This window comes from Apteryx mantelli, chromosome 17 (assembly GCF_036417845.1).
Source record: "Apteryx mantelli isolate bAptMan1 chromosome 17, bAptMan1.hap1, whole genome shotgun sequence".
NCBI classification, from domain to species: domain Eukaryota; kingdom Metazoa; phylum Chordata; class Aves; order Apterygiformes; family Apterygidae; genus Apteryx; species Apteryx mantelli.
The window spans coordinates 8,304,906-8,324,670 of NC_089994.1; the positions used below are offsets into that span (position 1 = coordinate 8,304,906).

General features: G+C 41.7%; 1 protein-coding gene across 4 annotated transcripts in view; it reads right to left on the minus strand.

The window, feature by feature from the left end:
- The window catches only part of MED15 (mediator complex subunit 15), a 31,429-nt gene extending 12,429 nt beyond the window's left edge, over window positions 1–19,000 (minus strand). The window contains exons 1-9 of one of the 4 annotated variants that reach the window (XM_067307161.1): window positions 18,797–19,000; window positions 12,517–12,604; window positions 11,199–11,250; window positions 10,615–10,644; window positions 9,113–9,328; window positions 8,197–8,459; window positions 7,031–7,405; window positions 5,753–5,839; window positions 632–751 (exon numbers count right to left, since the gene is read on the minus strand). In XM_067307161.1, the coding sequence (XP_067163262.1) occupies window positions 632–751; window positions 5,753–5,839; window positions 7,031–7,405; window positions 8,197–8,459; window positions 9,113–9,328; window positions 10,615–10,644; window positions 11,199–11,250; window positions 12,517–12,604; window positions 18,797–18,864 (1,299 nt within the window). In that variant the 5' untranslated portion in view covers window positions 18,865–19,000. Of the gene's footprint in view, window positions 1–631; window positions 752–5,752; window positions 5,840–7,030; window positions 7,406–8,196; window positions 8,460–9,112; window positions 9,329–10,614; window positions 10,645–11,198; window positions 11,251–12,351; window positions 12,409–12,516; window positions 12,605–18,796 lie in introns of those variants that run through there. The other 3 variants (XM_067307160.1, XM_067307163.1, XM_067307162.1) reach the window with 3 other exon arrangements.
- Between the last annotated feature and the right edge of the window lie 765 nt (window positions 19,001–19,765).

Consider the following 19,765-nt stretch of genomic DNA (forward strand, 5'->3'; position numbering starts at 1 on the left):
GCCCACACAAGTTTCTTCACTGATGCAGGTGCAAGCGGAGTCCTTCTGGCAGTTCCTCCTTCACAAGTGTGGAAGAGCAGAGAACAGCTCCATATTTCTTGATTCCTGACTACATGCCAAAAAGCTACACAAACCGAAATGAGCCAAGTTTATTATTCACGAAAGAAGCACCTATACAGAGTACGAGCACATGATACCTGAGGTCCCAGACACAACTCAGATAGCACATTGCAGTCCTGACCTGCAACACTTCTGGAGACTCTCCTAGATGTGCATGGTTGTGGAGTACGGACAAAGATTAAATGGAGACCAGAAAACTCTACTCATTTGAGACCTGAATCAAGTATGAACATGAAAGAGTTGTAAGTGTTAAAATACAAAGATCTGTGCCACTTCAGAAATGCTTTATTTGACATCCCAAGCACTCAGAAAATCTGCTCTTTAAAAAGAAAAAGGAGAGACAGGTCCATGGAAAAAAAAATAAATAGCCCAATACCCTGAGCAACTCCAGCAAGTTAGTTGTTCGATGAAGAAGTGAACTTCCCCTTGCTTGAAAGCAAGTGCTATACAATCACGTATTGAATGCTTTGTGCAATTCCTGACACAACGTGCGCTTTGACTCAGTAAATACCTGTGACATTTGCTGTCCGCCCAAAGGAATGGAGCTTGGCGGCGTGGCAGACACAGCGGTGGTAGGCGGGAACCGTGGTCTTATTTGCATCCCACCTCGGGCCATAGGTGCGGTGATCATCTTTGAGGACAGAGGGACAACAGACAAAAGTAATCGCAAAACAAGAAATGCAGTGCACTGGCAGGATGAAAAGCACATGCAACCTCCAGGAATTAGGGCAAGGGGGAGCACAGTGGGAAGGTTAGTGAGCTTTTCTCTAAAGGTTAACCTAACATGCTAGCTTACAAATCAAACTCATTCTTATACCCTTTCTATTCATTTGTAGAAAGCAACTAATGAATTCTAAATATCTTGAGATGTGGCATCTAGATACAGACTTGTGGGTCAAGGGCAAACAGTGCTGTTATTTTCTTGAAGGATTATTCCTAGAATTTTGCCTGACATCTTGATTTTCTAGAATTCTTGGAAATAAGTGCTCTAAGATTGCTGTCAGGAATGCTCCATACAAGAAGCTTCCTATATAATGTCCTAGGTTTCTGTTTCTGATGTGCTTTCCCCCACTGTGTACTCAAAAGAATTTGGCAATATTTGCATATGCCATTTAAAATAATTTGGCAGGCAGTTCAACAGCAACTGCCACTACAAATGCTCCAATGAATCCTACAACAGTGAGCAAAATTTCAGAACCTGACCTATGACAGTATAACAACTCCATGGACGAGGCTTCCATCATTACAACAGAAAGGACTTCTTGGTTTGAAAAAGTTATTTCCTTCCTTTTGCAACCCAGGGAATGGGTCAACTATATCCCTGTACTATCGGCCACCTTTGTCAAATATCCATTCCTTTTTTACTAAGCTGTACTAAAATTTTCTGTTCTGACTCCATAAAGTAATCTGCCTCAAATTTACTCACGCGCTATTTGATTCTGCAACTGTAATGACTGAGGAATCCCGGAACAAATGCTGAAATTTAGTGTTAGAATGGCTTCATGTTTTAATAGTACTAGGGCTATGCTACTCCACAGTATCTAGAAGTGCCTTTCAGAACCATCAGCCTGCATGAGCCTTACAGATTTAGTCATAAATACCTTCATAGCCTTAGGTTACTTAAAATTCAGTATTACACCAGATACGCCATGAATCAGAATGTAATATAAATTTACGAGAAGCTTAGCATGTTTTGAGGTAGTATTCGTGTAATTGTGGCAGTTATCCTATCAGTAAAAGAGCTTCTATTTGGTATTTTATACATCTGCAATAAAATCTTCTAGGCCACTTTTTTCCAGTTTACATATTACCAAGGAACTTAGCAGGCTCTAACTAACCTAAGAGTTAACCTAGGAGTTAAAAGAAATCTCTTTTCAGTGAATGATTTGGGGCATTCTTGCTTTGTGTTCTGTGTAAATGGACTGAAGCAGCCAGCAACATGTCTCTAGAGAGTCAGAGAATGCATGTGCTTACAATTGTTAAAAATAAATAAAATTAAATACAACATAGCAAGACTGAAAAGAAAAGCAATAACTGATAAAGAAAATAGTGTCAAATTCAGCACAGCTGTTAGTTCACAACATCAGAGCGATGCAGTCCCTTTCCATCCAGGCAGAGAGGGATGGTCAGAGACAGGATTTCAAAAGGGAAACAAATGAGAGCTTCAGACATCACACACACATGCACATGTACACACACAGCATGCAACAGCCACCACAGGCAAACGCAACAACCCAGCACTGGCACAAAGCACAGGTGTATGCTACAAAGTGCAGTGAAGAGCTACAGTGTCAACATGAGAGCTGGTGAAGCAACACAACCCTAACAAAAAAAAGGAAATTGTTGGCAAAAACATCCTTCCAGGTACAATCACCCCATCACAGACCCTCGTGAATGCACATGGATCTTTGGAGTGCGTGAAAACCCAGGGATGTTATGGTGACCCACGTGTCCCATCTTGGTCCCATTTCTCATGCCACACCACCAAGTGTGCAGATTTAGATTATTTTCTCTGAGGTTAAGGAAGTTGGAAGAGTATTCACATTTTAAGTGTCTGGCAAACCATGGAACACCAACAGGACAAACTCCGATTCAAAGGCTTTCAGCTGTTTGTTGTATTGTGGTTGGTCACGTGTGCATGCACACACGGTTTTGGTTTTGTATTTTGAAATAACTGTGCTTTGGAAAGGAAATGTGTATATATATATATGTGACACCAGTTCTACTCTCTGAGCAAAAGGAATCTATTTTTCCTCCATTCTTCCAGCTGTTCAAAAGTTAGTGTTCACACTTACAAAACCTGTGACCCTTTAAAAAAGGAAAGAGGGTTCCAAAGATTGCATCCGTTTTATGCGAAGGAACGTGTCTATAAAAGAGTTGTTCTTGTCAGATAATCTAGAACTGGGAGTCAGCCAGAAGTGTTCATAGACTTTTGAAAAAGAACTTAAACTGAAGGTAAATCCTTCTCCACAGCTGAAATTGAGATAAATCAATTTATAGAAACGAGAATTTTACCCAAAGAACAGAGAGCAAGCAGAGGAAGAGAAAGTCTTCCTTCACTGTAAGATATAAAACCCATTATTTAATAAAAACGATGAACTGGAATATAATAACCAGAACTGTGAACCCGTAATTTTGTTCCATATAAAATCCAAGGATTCAGAATTCCTTAAATATGGAGCTTCCAGTAGAAAAATACGCACTGCGCCGCCACCACCACTCCATTAAAGGCAGGCCAGGTCTGATTTTCAAAGAGCAATAGCTAATCTATATTACGTGCACCTGAACAAGCTGCAGCAGAATAGTGATTTAAGCTTTGTTCATACTTAAATCCAGTTGATTACAGGTTTTCTCTTGGTGCTCCAAGCACTTCTGTAGCACTCTACGGTCACTAGGACACTGCTTAGCTTATTTACCTGCTTCACTTGTGAGTTATACGCCCTAAGGAGTAGATACCGAAGCAGCATAACATTCACCTGAACAGTGTCATTATGACAGCTTCAGAGAAGAACTTCAAACTCACACAGATCCATGTTTGAACTTGGGATTGATTTTGGTTTTACCTAGAAATGCTGAACAGAAGCTTGATGGAAAAGGAAAAATGCAGGCATATCAATGCAAATTCCCAGTTTGAAAGCCCAGAGAGACCAAGCTTAACTGTAACAAGCAAATATTAGGATAGGGTTTGTTTAAAATAAAAGTTTCCCAGGACCAAATGAGGAAATCAAGATAGATTTATTAATTCTAGTGACAGCAGAAAATAGACTAAAGACAGGAACAGAATCTAGTATCAAAAGAAACTTATAAAAATCAAAAACAATCCAACCATGCTCTCAAGACCAAAGCTGCATTATAATATTCTACAGAGCTACGATCTTAAAACTAAACAGAAAATTGTTATACAAAGTACAAGAAAACAGTTTAATTATAGGACTTAGCAGCATTAAGTGAATTTTAGTAGACTTGTACTGTAACAGCATGGACAAAAATGGAGTAAGCCTATCTAGGGAGTTTAGAAAACTCCATCTATGATAGATAATGAGCAATCCCTGAGTTTAGTACACACGGCTTAACAAAGCTGCAATGCAAAACCAGGTGACAACCAACCATATTATCACCAGAAACTTTTCAAATGCGCTGTGGTATTAAGCCACTGGCGTATGAATTCACTAAGCGGGACAAGAATTAAGTTGCCTGTACATAAGCACAATCCATCTGCTTAGGAGTTGGAAAATGCAACATTAAGTTAGTAAAACAAACAAACAAAAAAAACAGGGGGAAAAAAAAAAAATCAGTCTCCTTTTAGTCAGCCTAAGTCCCTGCAGGTCCCAAATGGAAATTATTCATGAAATAAAGTTTTAATTCACATTTCAACTGTAGTAAATGAATTCTACATTGCTGCCAGTACCGTATAAACTCTACTTACCACTGCTCAGCTTTAGCATCCTGTGTTATGTCAACACAAGCAAAAGGACCAATACAGAAAGAGAATTCAGCCACCAGCAAGATCGCGGGCTATATGAGGTTGAGAGGGTACATGACACTATTCCTGATATAAGTCTGGGAACCAGTTGTTATCACTCACCCTCATTCAATAAGACCCTTTGATTTGACCAATAACAAAGGGTCTTATTGAATCTAGACTATTACTTTTCTGCTGAGGGGAAAATGGTGCAATATGTGGAGTGTCTGGGAATACAGACACAACTTTGCATTAATCCTAGTCAACCTCATTTCATCTCTCTGCCTCAGCCTCTTCCTCTACAAAGTGGTAATAATTGTACTTACCCATGTCTGTAAAATGTGTCAACATGAAACACTACAGAGGTAAACCAAAGACTTTCATATTCTTGTGGAAAACAGGATGAGGGATTCAGGTCAAGCAATTCCCAATTTTTCCCCACATCTCCTTCATAATAGACATGCATCAAAGAACGATCACTGGGGCTACAAGTGTATTGCAAGTAAAGAAAACTGTGTTTGACAGCACTTTCATCCAGCACTTTTTTTTTTTTTTTTTAATGTAACTCTGCACTTGCGATACATGCCATTTTTCTCTTAACAATTCACATTCACAACAAGGGCAATTTATATCTACGGCCCAGTTCACTCAGAAAAAGAAAAGGAATGAAAGATGAAAGGAATGAAAGGGAAGCATGGAGAGATTTCATTATCTATACTACTTTTTGTGCTTGATACATGGAGATGGAAGGTAGACCAAATGTGAGTTAAGACTGGTAGGCAAAGATTCACAGTACAGAATTCAGTTCACACGACAAAACAGTCGTCTAAGAAAGTATAACAAGACTAGAGGTGATACACTCCAGAAACCAGCAGTCAAACTTGTAGCATGACCACAGTAGGCCGTCTTATTGATGCGCACTCCTATGCCACTATGGGCAACAATCTTACCTAATCAGGACAGAGAACATGCACAGAGAGGTTGTCAATGAAATCCTGCCTCTGACTCCAGGCAAAGGAGAAACAGCATAAAACCCATATCCCCTTTATAAAGGGGATGACCAGTGTCAGACCCCTCATCAGAAAGCCACCAGAAACCCATCTCCATGCTCATCTTCAGCATGCACTTGCTACAGGCCTGCACTAGTGATACTGGCTCCAGGGCCCTTACCTGTCCTGCAGCTCCCATCTGAGCAGCTTGGGCCTGAGCTGCTTGCACTGCTGCTGCCTGCTGCTGCTGGACCAGCTGAGCTCTTACCTTGAGTATGAAAAGAAAGAAAAGTAAACATCTGTAACTGATTACAGAATGACCCTTCTGTTTCATTAAATTAACCACATGCTTAAAAAAAGCGCACAAGCATGTTTTGGAGACAAGACTTAAGATCAGCCTCACATACATATTCTAGGAGAATTTTTAACTTTATGAACTCAAGTGCCCAGGTTTCTAAGGTTTGGAACAGTCTTCCCCGAAACTGTGCCCCCAATATCTGACTCTTTCTTGCAACTTCTTCCCCGTACTATCAGATCTTCTTATGAGAATATTAGACATTTCAACTTTCTGGCAAACATAGTTAACCACATACATACTGACTTCCCCCAAGCACAATATGAAGCACCTACCAGTGACCAGCATTTCAAACTTTTTATACGTTTCATTTAGACTGTCAGAGGGATGCACATAATATCTAAACTACTCCTAGACTAGCTGGAAGGAGCACAAAGTCAGTAAATAAACTCTTCCATGTGGGGTCAAGAATTTCCCAAGTGGGGCTGGCCCTCCACTCCCACACCCCCAGCAAGGTCCAGAGAAAAACAGGTCTCTGAATTGTGACTGAGATTTTGCTCAATAGCACACAGCACTCACTGAGCCCACAGAAACTGCCCATAATGCAACAGTTAGAAAAGCTGCACCATTAACAGCACAATCCCAACTTCTAAAAATGAAGTAATAAAAGATTCAGCAGAGTAAAACTATCACCTTGTCCACATACTCTTCCAGGCAGGGACTACCAGTGTCTTAACTTTGGCTAAAACCACTGCACATGGCAGCAAAAGCAAAGCCGGTGTGCTAGAGAGCCACCGCTGGCTCCAGTCACATGCACTAGGCCCTCCAAAGCACTTGCTAATGCTCTAAAACAGCATTCATCGTGGAGAAGTGATTTTTACCAGCATGCATTCTTGCCTCCTTGTCCATCCAAGAATAAGCCAAGAAATATTTTTTTAAAAATCACAGATTTCCAGAATTCCTAGTCTTTGTGGATATGGAACTGTTCTGTGCTGGCAGGCCCAGAAATAAACTTTTAATGTCACCATACTCATAACAGGCTAACTACAGATCTTTTAGTAAGCTATGGTATTTCCTACTCCATTATTAGCAAAGGGTCAAGAAAATTTCTGTTTCTCTAAAGGATCATAACGAGCCAACAATCAGCTGGCCACTAGCCCTTACCTGCATTGCTTTTAATTGTTGTGGCGTGAGAGTGACAGGCATAACCTGACTAGGAATTTGTCCTGAGATTGCCTGCGCCTGAGACACCATGGGCTGGGGTTGAGGCTGGGACTGTGGTGGAAGCTGAGACTGTTGTGCCTGAGCAACCTGTTGTTGCTGCTGCTGCTGCTGTTGCTGCTGCATCTGTTGCATCTGCTGTTGCATTACTTGTTGAGGTGGCTGCTGCTGTATCTGTTGCTGTGGTATTTGTTGCTGTTGCTGCTGCTGCTGCTGCTGTTGCTGCTGCTGTTGTGCCTGCATAGCCTGCGCTGCCTGCAGCTGCTGCATTTGGGCAATTCGCTGGAGTTGCTGTTGCTGCTGTTGCTGTTGCTGCATCTGAAAAGCAGGAAAAGCGAGGATGCTAAAGCTTCCAGCAATGCTATAGCAGCCTTATTTTTACAGAGTAGGCCAAGAGCAAACAGAATGCTAATGCATCAGGATGAACATTCAAGCCCAAGTTGAAAGCTCAAATTTTTTAAACACTCACTCTTCAGATATATCACTTCTACAAAGTGCATATCCTGTAGTATCACTCTCACTGTGAGAAACCTGTCTCACTACTAAAACAGTTTTCAAAGGCAAAGATGAAGTCCATCAGCTTCTCCCCTACAAATGGGCTCAAAATCACTTCTTCAAATACAACCAGCTAGCATCAGCACCACCATTTACCAGAACTGCACAAGAACATAACTGAAGATCCTCCTTCTGCTTTTGTGCCTAAGGATGATGCATATATTATGTTCTTGGCACATATTTTTTAAAGTGGCAATAAGTAATTCACACAGTGACAAAACAGCCACTATTTCTAGAGTAACGGAAGTATTGTAATGGAACTCTGTCCTATGTTTATAAAAAGAAAGGTTTTAATTCTCTGTTGCTATGACAGAAGCAAGTGATCAAATGTTTAGACCAATAAGCCCTTCCTCTAGGATGCAATACACTGTTGTCAATTAAATTGCCAGTCTAAACTGAAACCCTGCCCCAAAACAGAAGTGTGTTAATAACAGACAGAGCTAATATTCAGTACTGCCATGCAAGCCAAAGCTCCAGACAGAACAGCGTCACTGGACAAGTAACTGACCACAGACCACCTCAGCTGCCGTTGTGATTGTTTTGTTTGCCATTACCTGCTGCTGGTTTTGCTGCTGCTGCATCTGCAGTTTCAGCATGTGCTGTTGCTGCTGCTGGACAGCTTGCAACTGCTGCTGTTGCTGCTGCTGTTGCTGGGCTGCTGCAGCTGCTGCTGCCTGCTGCTGCTGGACCTGAAACTGTTGTTGCATGGCTGATTGCTGGGCCTGGAACTGCTGCTGCTGCAAAGCCACCTGCTGCTGCTGGAATTGCTGCTGCTGCTGCTGTTGCTGCTGAGCTATCTGCTGAAGCTGAAGTTGGGCTAAAAAGGAGGTAGAATATACTTACAAAATGAAACCCAAAACATGATGAGAGACACTACCCAGTATAACTCCACACTAATTTAAGATAATCTTTAAAGTACATGAATGTTCTTGGTTAACACCATATACTTTTGCATCCTCAAGTGGAAGACTGACAGCAAAACTAATGGCACCTCCAGCTACCTCCCTCTACACCTCACTGCCTATATTGAGGCAGCAACCTAAGTACAGAGTGCAAAAAAGTGCAGGAAGAAACAGTGTCGCTTAGTGACCACTTGAAGAGCCAACAATGAGAACACACCTTAGTCTCCATGAAAATCTGTGAGAAAGAGAAGCTCCTAGAGACAACATATTCACAGAAGCCACCAGCAGGAAACACAACAGCCATAGTAAACATAGGTGGGCTCCACAGAAGCAGCAAAGTCCTAAAATTGACATCTGGGAGGATGGAGGAGGCATTTGCTCATACAACAGCTAGTTCGTTCCTCACTATACAAAGGAAAACGTTTATCCCATGAGGTAGAAGTATTTGAAATTGGTTCTCCTCCCTGTGCTTCTCCCAGGTGATTAGGCCAGAAGTATTAAACAGAGCAACGTACTGAAAGGCTAATCTAACAATTTCAGTGGCTGAAGTGGCTAAATGAATACTTACTCTGCTGAGTAGCTGTAGAGACACCAGGCATCCCATGAGGGGCCATCCCAGAGGCTCCAGGAGGCTGCTGCTGCCCAGGGAGACTCATCTGTTGTCCCATTGGGCCAAGGCCACTCATCCCACTCATTGGTGCTCCCTGAGCTCGCGAAGCCATGCCCATTCCAGGTGCCCCTGCTGGGGGACCCCCAGTTAGATTTTGCAGGGCATTCATAGGATCTACAGAGAAAATAGCAGAGTTACTAATATGTAGCCAGACATGCAATTGCCTCCCCAAAATTCTCCATTCTCTGGCATCCACTCTCTGACCTACTAGATTCAGACCATGACTAGATCCAACCCCTGAGTATCTAAAACTCACTGCTTTGCCAGTGAGACCACAAGAAGCTTCTGGCAGATCTTTCCCTCTCTGTAAAAAGAGTAGAGATTATTTAAAGTGCTTCAGTTTTGCAAAATTTCAAATAAATTCTAAATATATTAGACAAAAGGAATTCATTAGGCATCTCTGGATATATATACAAGACAAAACAGGACACCAACAAAACTCTTTAAGGATATACAAGCTTGTAACCTCAAAAAACAAGAATAGAGTCCCGCTGTAGATCCAGTTTGACCTCTTCCTCCCGAGGTCAACATGGAGAAGCAACGCTCAGACCAGAGGAAGTACCTTGACCTTGCAATACAGCTCCCCTAGCCATAACATCACATTTGCATGCAGTAAATAAATTCAGTATCTTTTAGTCAGGAGAGTCACAACCTGAGTCCTGGGCATACACAAAAGTGAAGTCGAAGACGGAACAGGAATTCAGAAGGGCAAAACACAGCATGGTGTGTAGAAACAGTATTTGTTTTATTCATGATGTATAGAACACAACCCCCCCCCCCTTCCTTCAGGATATTTGTCAAATAATTTCTAACGGTCTAGGCTGGATGCTAATCAATCCTAGGCACTTCACACTTAACCTATAGAGGGATAAAAGTGGCAGACTATATTACGTTCCTAATATATAATGATGTAAAAATTATCACAGAGGCAGAAGACAATGCAGATCTAACCTTAGCCAAATGACAGAGTGCATATACCCCACAAAAAACAAAGTTAATTTCTAATGCAAAACACTGAGGAACCCAAAGATGGCTAGGAGAAATGGGACTGCCGAGCAGGAGATTGTTTTCAGCCACTCTTGTTCTTTGCTGTGAGTAAACAAACAGGGAAACAAACAAGTATCCTGTGTCACACCCAAAACACAGCCCAGGCCTGTCACCCCCACCACTGAGCAATTCATGAGACCATCACACTACCTTTCCTTTTCTCCAACAGCATTTAGTATTCCAGCTGGGAAACCCACAGCCTTAACACAAAATGGCCCTGGTTTCTGAGTTGTTCTATTGGGGGGTGGGGGGGCAAAGAGGGGAAGGGAGGGAAGGAGAGAGAGAGAGAGAGAGAGAGAGAGAGAGAGAAGGGGAAAGGAAAAAAAAAAGGTGGAAAAAAAAAAAGCTCTTACCACTGACTGAAGCCTGAGATTTCTTATTGTCTGCAGAAGGAGAACAGAAAAATTGATTTTGTTCATCTTGTCACAAGCAAATTTGGCACTTTAGACACACCCTCCACAAGAATATATTCACAGTATAAATAATCACTATCTGCCGTAGTTCTACCCATCTCTACACAGTTTACCAGACCCACTGTCCCAGACAGCTCTATCATAGCTATAACAAGCATCATAGTAGAAAAATATTTTCATCTTTATTATCAGATATAGCTTCAGGGCTGAGCATGCAGAACAAAACACATTAAGCTAAACTGATCTGGTAACCAAAATGCTATATAAACAATGAAAAGAAAGGAAAGATGCAGGAAAAAAAACCTGATAAGGTGAAAGAGTAGTAAATTCAAATAATTTCTCAAAGACTTCACTTATAGACATACATTACAAAAGAAACAATATTTAGGAAATTGTTAAAGCAACGCATGAACAGTCACAGGCAGGACCACAGGTACAAATGCTAAAATTTACGTGTGTTTTTTTTTTCCTTATGAGCAATCCTGTTACCGAGAAAAAAAAAAAAGAAAAAAACAATTACTTACGAATATCTCGAAAATGGATAATAAGTCTGGCCACAAGAGAAAGATATTCCTCCTAAAGGTGAAAATGAGTATTTTAACATGGGAAACAAAACAACCATGCCTTTCTGGTCCTTCCGTGTTCTTGCTCCTCTTCAACAGAACAGATTTTCCTTTACAGGGCCAGTGAGCTCTTCAAAGCAGTTCACTTGCAAAGAACACTCTGTCCATGTACTAAGGGGGAATATTTTCACTAGAAAGTTGTTGTGCTTGATAGTACAAGAATGGCAAGAGGTCACAAATTCATAGCAAAGAACAGGCAACCTCTGTGACAGTCATACTAATAGGACTACAATATGTGTATCCAATTACAGAAGAATACATCAATTTTTCATTTTTTACCCATTCTAGTTCCTTTTGCTTAAGGACTGAACCTTCTTATTTAGTACACTGACTTATTTTAATCTGGCATTGAACTAAGTCACATTCATATGGCAAGAACTTTTTTTAAGCTAAGTTAGTATTACAAAAATGAGTAAGTCAACATCTCTAAAGAATAAAATTGTCCAATTTACCTGGCAGAAGTGCTAGAAATGAAAGGACAAGTATTCTTTGTATCATTTTATTAGCATGCCTCACAATGCATAACAAAGTGCCAAAAGGCTGAGAGATTATACCTGCACATGAAACTTCTAACTCAGCCAATGAGGATGCCATCAGTAGGCATAAATTTCTGACAGAAACATCATAAAACTCTCACCAAGATAAAACTTATCTCAGAGAAAGATGGCTTGTTTGGAGGCAGCAATAGTATCCAATTTCTTATAAGAGAGCTCCAAGAAAGAGGTTTACATCTGGGTAGGGTCTAGAATTGTACAAAATGATAACCAGACTTCCACAGAGACCTCAACACTTCCCTTGGTCTTACTCCTAAGACAGCCTTTCTGTTGATATCTTAGTCTCTCCCAATCACCATGCTGGTCACACAGAATAGTGCTACACTGTAGATAAAGGAAATTCTGTACAGTTTACTACATGCCAGTCTTTAGATAAGGCTTAATTAAGCATGGTCCCATATACACATTAAATGCTACAATGTCAGCCAAGCTGTCTTGGCCTGAAGTCCTGCTTCCTATCTTGATACTGCCCATATGGGATGCAAAACACTTCCACTTACCCTAAGGGAGAAAAGGATCACACTTAATCCAAAATCTTGCATAACTAGGTACTCTAAGCAAAGACTGATAGTTAACGATGTGCATTGGGTTTGCTGTTTCTGTGGGCTGTTCCTAACTTCTTTTGTCATCGCAGTAACTTGTGGAAATACAGAGAGATGCTTTACCCTTGTTTTGGCCTTCATAAAAACGTGACTCTCCATATCTTTGCTGGATTTATTGTGGGCAACACCAGCCTTCCTCATAGCTTCATCACTGAAAAATAAAAGAACAAATAAGGATGAAGATCAATTGAGGAAAACCCTTTCTGTAGTTAAAAAGGTCTGTATAACAGCTTTTTACCCCTTTCTTTTTGACAGATCCATATATAAACTAAAAAACTCATACATTACTTACCACTGTTGCCCTTTAAAAATTTCTTCAAATAACTAAGAACCCAACTCATTTCTAAAAGGCAACACAAACATTCTCTGCAGATACTCAAGAATTACTGCTAGGCAAGCCATTACTTTGCTGTCTGAAGAATTATTTTGACCAAATGCCAGGACCTGCTCATTTGAGGAAAGTTGAATGACAGGATTAATGTAATCCATATTCTGTGAACAACGGGCCTGAGCCTGCCTAGTGTCACATGTTTCAGGAAAGAATCCTCTGAACATAAGGTAGAAGAATAAAAAATAAAAAAACCACCACTGATTGCACAAAGCCACAGAGGTTTGACCAGCGACCTGAGAATGCAGGAGCATTGTTCAGGACAGAGAAGGGGAGATGCATATGGGTGTGAAGGGAAGGAAGAGAACAAACAATATGAAAGCAGCAGGTAAAGCAGCAGGATGAAAGGAAGGCCCTGATGATGGGAAGTTAAGAAAAAAAGAAAAAACAAAGCTTTCAATTCCCTTACTCTTCTTTCTCATTTACCAGCCAGAATAATAGGGGCGTACTGTCCTTTCTCCATCACGCCTCTTGTAAAATGGATCTAGTTCTGCCTTCTGGATGGGAAACTAAACGTGTGAGAACAAAAAAAAAAGAACATGGCCCAAAAGCATACTGCTAAGGACACGAAGGGGAGAGAAGGGGCATTTTCAGTACATCAAAAAGTAACAAGTAATTCCACTATGAAATATGCACAGAGATGAATACATCCTGCCCGAAACAAGAGTTCAGTCGGGAGAACAGCCCTATTCAAATCCTCAGGGCAGTCTCGTTCTCAGAAGCATCTCATTTTGCTGCAAAACTCGTTGTGTTTTAATGCAGCCCAGTAGCTGCAGTTTAAGTTCCATGAACAAGTTACCAGGAAATACTTTTACCTTGTAATTAACATCTCATCACTTATATCTCAGTAACTGTTGTTGCATAAGCATCTAGCCTGCACTAAATGGATCCCTGAAAGTTTCAGTCAATCTGAAACAGGACCACCCTTTTCCTCCCCTGAATTCCTACCACATACATCCCTTGCAGCAGGACCAGCGTTTAAATGAGCAGCGAGCTGGTTTAGCTTCCTGAACTCAGTCACTGAGTCACACAAGTGAGAAGAGCAAGTGCAACAATCTCGACATACGGGGGCTTAGGCTGCCACAGTTCACATCCTTACCTTTAAAGAAGCAGTCTAGTAGCGTGTAGCTAACCTACTGTAGCTTGCAGAGAAGCAGACAGCAGAGCATAGCTAACCTGATGCAAGTCTCCCTCACAGTAAGTTGCTCATGTGGCCAGACAGACACTGAAAAAGCTGTTTATACATGAAGATTATTTAAAATGAAGTTGGATGGGAACCTAAAGCAGAATAACTATTCCTTCCTGTGCAAACAAGCCTTGAAGTGAGCTGCTCACAAAGAAACTCTACTGCAGAGGAGGAAACTACATCCATTTTTTTGCTGATGCCTCCCTTATTTCCATACTTTTCCTTTCAGAAAGGCTGCCACTAAATCCACACTACTCTCTGAATCCTCTCTAAGGCCACAGCTGCACATTACAATGATAATGCCTCTCATTCTGAAGGCAGCAAGAACTGAGAACACAGAGAGATAAGGAAAAGAGTATGCACAGGCAAGTAAAGGAAGTCACAGAGACAGTGATAAATATGGTATCAGGAACTTGGGGGGGGGGGGACATAAAAAGAGAAATTATTTGCTCTTATATGTACCTACCATTTCCTTTTGAAGTTATAGAACATGAAAAATAGCTACCCTTAATCTTCTATTTCAGATCACATCTGCATTACTAGTAATGACACTCAAGGTACTTCATATCATAACTGTTGGTATTCCAATAACTGGGGGGGGGCGGGGGGGGGAAGAAGGGCTGGAGGGGAAATACACAGGTTCATTTGTCTACAACCGTATCCCATCTGCAACCAAAAAAATATCTGTGTTAAAAGACTGGGAAATTCACTAATAAATACTACAGCTTTAGCATATAGTTAAGGATACAGAGTATTGTATCACATCCTTCCAGAACACCACATTCACCAAAACTTTGAAAAGTAGATGATACCTGACAATTCAACCTTCACCTGCCTCATAAGCACTTACTGAATGCATCAGAAGATACACGCTGAAGCTCTGCCTTTGCAGTTGATGCAGAACACTCAAGGTTGCAGTTTCATGAGATGAAGCACTTAACGGCAATATCGGCTTCAGGAATTCCCCCTCCATTCCTAAGAAGCTTGTTTCTAGCCCAACAATGTGCCACTTCTCACTCAGGCCAACTGATCTGGTTGAAAAACTTGCAAAATATATTGTTCTTCAAAGCTACACCAGCTCTCCAAACAATTCACACCATGATTGCATGAATCAGTTGTTCCAAGCAAAGGGCAATGAGTTGCAGGACCAGCAATACATTAAGCCAAACCCAAGCTTCATCACCAAACGCTACCTTATGAAACAGGATGCCTGATCACTACAACACTCAGTTCAACAAATTTTTCTGCCATGACGAAAAAAAAAAAAAGTGTTCAGGTGAACTGAGCCACATCTACCTAGAAGGATTAAAAATCTCCAAATAAACACCACTGAATAAGCTAAATTTTAATCACTTATTTTGGCGTATGACACTGCCCCACACATTTTTGTTACGTACAGATGAGGTATAACACATTTTCATCACTGACAACCCTCACTGGAAGAATACTCATGTGGTTAGATACTGACAATACAGACCAGCGGGAGACCCAAAAAGGAGTCATCCCATGTTACTTCATTCATATTTGCTTGACAGAACACATCATGACCTAAAGGGCATTCCAGTTCCCAATAACCTAGCATCCGCCTCAGTGCCACAGAAAACTGCCTTCAGCTACAGAGGGGAAAGCAGGGGTCAAACCCACTCTCGCAAGGCCTTGTCATAGCACTGACTTCCTTTCCAATCCTGCAAAGTCATGAAAAACCACCTTCTCACTGCGCAAGGAGAATCATCCCCTCACAGCCTAACAAGCCTTTTCTCCAGCAGCAGTGACTAAGAAGCCTCTCCCTCCAAATTATGCCAGTATAACCATTCATGTGGCTGTGCAGGCAGCAGTACTGAAAAACAGTGCTGATTAAAAATAACCACTTTTCCCAAGTTATTTTTAACTTTGAAAAATTTCTACATCAGGTTCACCACATGGTGACCCAAACAGTTGCACTGAAGAGGTACTGCAAAGGCAGAAGTTCCTTCAGTTCATAGTTGTGTCAAAATAAGCATTTATAAAATTAAACCCCTAACTTTCTATAGTCTCAGGGAGGGAGAAATACCTTCCTTCTTAGCTTGATTTTGCCTCAGGTCTCAGAGAATCTAGGCTGGAATATAGACTTCAGGTTGCTTTATGAACTAGTTTTGTGAACTCAACATGCTTTCCTTCTAACACAGGCTGTAAGTAGCATGAGGTAGGAACTGTAAACAATTATGTACCAATTTTACCACCATGCAGCCCAGTTCAGGTTTGTCCTTCAGGCAATACCAACATTTAAAAACATATTATGGAAAGGCAGTTAAGACAGAAGAGGAACCCCAGAGGCACAGGTCCCGAGGCAGCAGTATGTGCCTGCTCCCTGTAAGGAGCAGAATAAAGGGGTGCCTTGCAAGCCCAAGTATACAACCACACTCCTACATCTTCTCCATCTCCTGGAATAACCTGAGAGGAACCTGAACTGCTCCCTGGATTTCTGGATCTAGCAACAGGATGAAACACTGCCCACATAGGATCTAACTGTTTAGGTCACCAAGTGCAGTACTCTGTCAAATGAAGATAACCAAGTGATACACATTGGCCTCAGACACATTCACTAGGATGTCTGTTCCACAGAGTCCCCCCAGAGTGCTCATCTATATAATGCCACTATTCCAACAAGACGCTTAAATTCAGAGTTGTAAAGGAAACCCAAATGTGAAATAACAACAACAAATTACGATTTCTGTATCCAGCAGCTATAACAAAGGCCATCAAAATGAGGTATGTGAAATGTTCCATACATTTAAGTTAATTTTTAAGATCAAGTGTTAATATTTCTAATCATTATTTGCAGAATGAATTGAAAGATATGCACATAAGCTAGTGAATTTTCTTGACTGTTAGGAATAACCTTCCTACAAAATTGAAAAAACCTTCAGAAGATATTTATTTTCATTATCTCCCTCCTCCACCTACTACGTATGCATCACTAATGGCAAAACTAGAAGTTTATGGAAAGAAATAGGAACTTGTTACATATGCAACTCGAGTCTTTCTACTTTGCATTGAACAGATCTATTATAAATCCTAGTTTTGGCTAGCTTCACTTTATTCCAACATGAAACTGAGCCAGGCTAATTTCAGATATGCAGTACATGTTAATACACTTCAAAAAAAAAATGCTGTAATCATTGTACACTTAACCCCATAACAAGTTCATTTGCTTTTTAAATAAGATAGCACACTTCATACATTTACATTCACTCTAAAGCAGGATGGTGCATAAGGAAGCAACTTGACTTACAAAACACAACTTTGGTGGGGGGCAAAAAAAGTTGTGTTAATACAGTTTTAATGAAAACCTCACAGACCATACACAAGGACATCTGTGTATATGGGTAAGAGCCTGACAGAGAGAATTTTAATTCTGTTTTCTCACAACAAGAAATAAAAGTTTAAAATAATTGTCATCTTTTCATATGACATTTTACCTTAAAAAAGAAAAAAAACACTAAAACTACTGAACAATAAAATCTTTATCTGATACTGCATGCTTCCACTGAAACATTTATCACCATTTTTTAAGTATTGTTCATAGAAGACAGTTACAGTTTGTAGAACATACATAGAAACAACAAAAAACAGATTATTGCATTAAGGTTTGTATTGCCTTACTCGTATTAATTTCCTCAAAGTTATATAGTGTTGGAGGGCATTTTTGCTTGCTTGTTTTGAGAGAGGAGAAGAGAAGAAGGAAAAGCAAGGAACTCATCTAACAATACAAATGACTTTGCAGAAACTTTAGAAAGCAAAACATCACTTTTGAACACCAAATACACTTGCATAGCTTTGACAGACATATGCTATGGTATTCCTTTCCTGAATGCCATAACAGTTTGATTCTGAAACATCACAGTAAGTAAAGCAAGAACTTGGTATTACTGCCATTATTGGCCTAGCTTTTCCCACCATGCAGTCAAACTGTGTACTGTTTACATATCAGAATGAAACAGGCAGTTTCATTCATGTTTGTTTTTAAACATTGATTCTCATAAGCAACAAATCAAGATCAAACTTTTCAAGCATGCATAAATAAGGATTTCAACATTATAAGTAACAAACAGTACTTCCACTTGTATAATAACCACATTATGTTGGGTAAAAGGGCCTTCCATGAAATAAAAAAAGCATGCAGAGAGCAAAGCACTTCAAGTAAAGTGACTGAAGACTATCAGAGAGACAAATTGAACTTTATTTCTTTTTAGCAACTTTTGCAGCATCAGAGAGAAACCAATTATGGTGCTTACTCTAGAATTGACGAAATAAAACCCTATCCAGAATAATTAAAAAATTAAATCACTAACTTTTTTATTTTGTTTCTTGCCACAAAAATGTCAGATACAAGATAATAACAGTGATCTTCACAGGACAGAATACGGTAAACTTAGCAATGCTAAAGGTAAACGACACAGTCAAGGAAGAAGCCCTAATGCAGAGCCTATGGAGCTGGAGAGGCAGCAGGTGCTCCTGAGAAGGAGGAGAAAGGAGAGAGGGAAAAGGATCGGAGAAACGAGGTCAAAAAAAGGCCCCGGCCAATCCCCCGGCCCAGGCCTTGAGCCGAACCAGGGGACTCGGGCGGAGGCAACGGGGCGGCGAAAGGGCCGTGAGGAGCAGAAACACCGGACAGACCGAGGCGGGAAGGGGAGGCCCGGGAGAGGCCCGCAGAGGAGCGGAGGGACAGGGGGGAGGGCAGCCCCCCGGCACCGGCCGAGCGCGCCCGCGGCCTCGCCAGCCCCACTCACATCTGGCTGACGAGCTTCTGCCGGAAGTTGGTGCTGCGCCAGTCGCTCTCGGGCCCGGTCACGTCCATCCCCACCGCGAGCCCCGACCGCCGCCACAGTCGCGCTTCCCTCCGCCGCTGTCGCTCCGCCACACGCCACCACGGAAGTGACGCACGCGCACTTCCGGCGCGCTGAGTGATGGAGTGGAGTGAAGGCCGGGCGCGATCCCGGCCAGTTCTCGCGAGAGCGGGCGGCCCGGTGCCTGCTGGGAAATGGAGTCGCGACGCCGAGGAGAGGCGTGAGGCGGCGGGCAACGGGACGGGCCCGCGGGAGCAGCGGCGGGCAGCGCGCGGCTGGCCGCGGCCCGGGAGGGAGCCGCGGGAGGCAGGGCAAGCCCAGACAAGGGGAGAACAGGGATTAACAATAATACCGCGAATGCCCCTGCAAATGCTACTCGTAAAACTAAAGGAGAAATCCCACTATCAGACTGACTCATCCACTTGCTGTTGATCCTGTACTGCTGATTTTGGGGGAGGACTGGTCTGAGAAATAGTATGCCTACAGTCTTGCGTTTAGTGCTGGCATCACTCCCTCGCTGTGATCTTTCCTTGGCCATTCACCTAGGAACAGCAGAGAATGGTACAAGATACTCCAATATTACGGATTGTGAAATTTCAGATAGACCCAAATTCCTGCAAATGCTGAAGCAAACAGATACATAGGTGGAGCTGGTAAATTTACTTCTACAAAGCATTAATACATCTGGCAAGTCTTGCCTTCATCTTCCCTAGTTGTTTCTTGGCTCCAGCACAGTCAAGACCTGTCAAGACTGTGAGTGCTGCTCCAAAGAACTGACAGATTCAGCTTGTGCACTCTGCAGCTGCAATTCTCAGTCCCTTTTACTTTGCACACCCCCACAGAGTAACAGATAACAAGCTGCTTGTGTTATGCTGGAAGAGAAAATGGGATGCAATGGGGCACAGGAAAGCC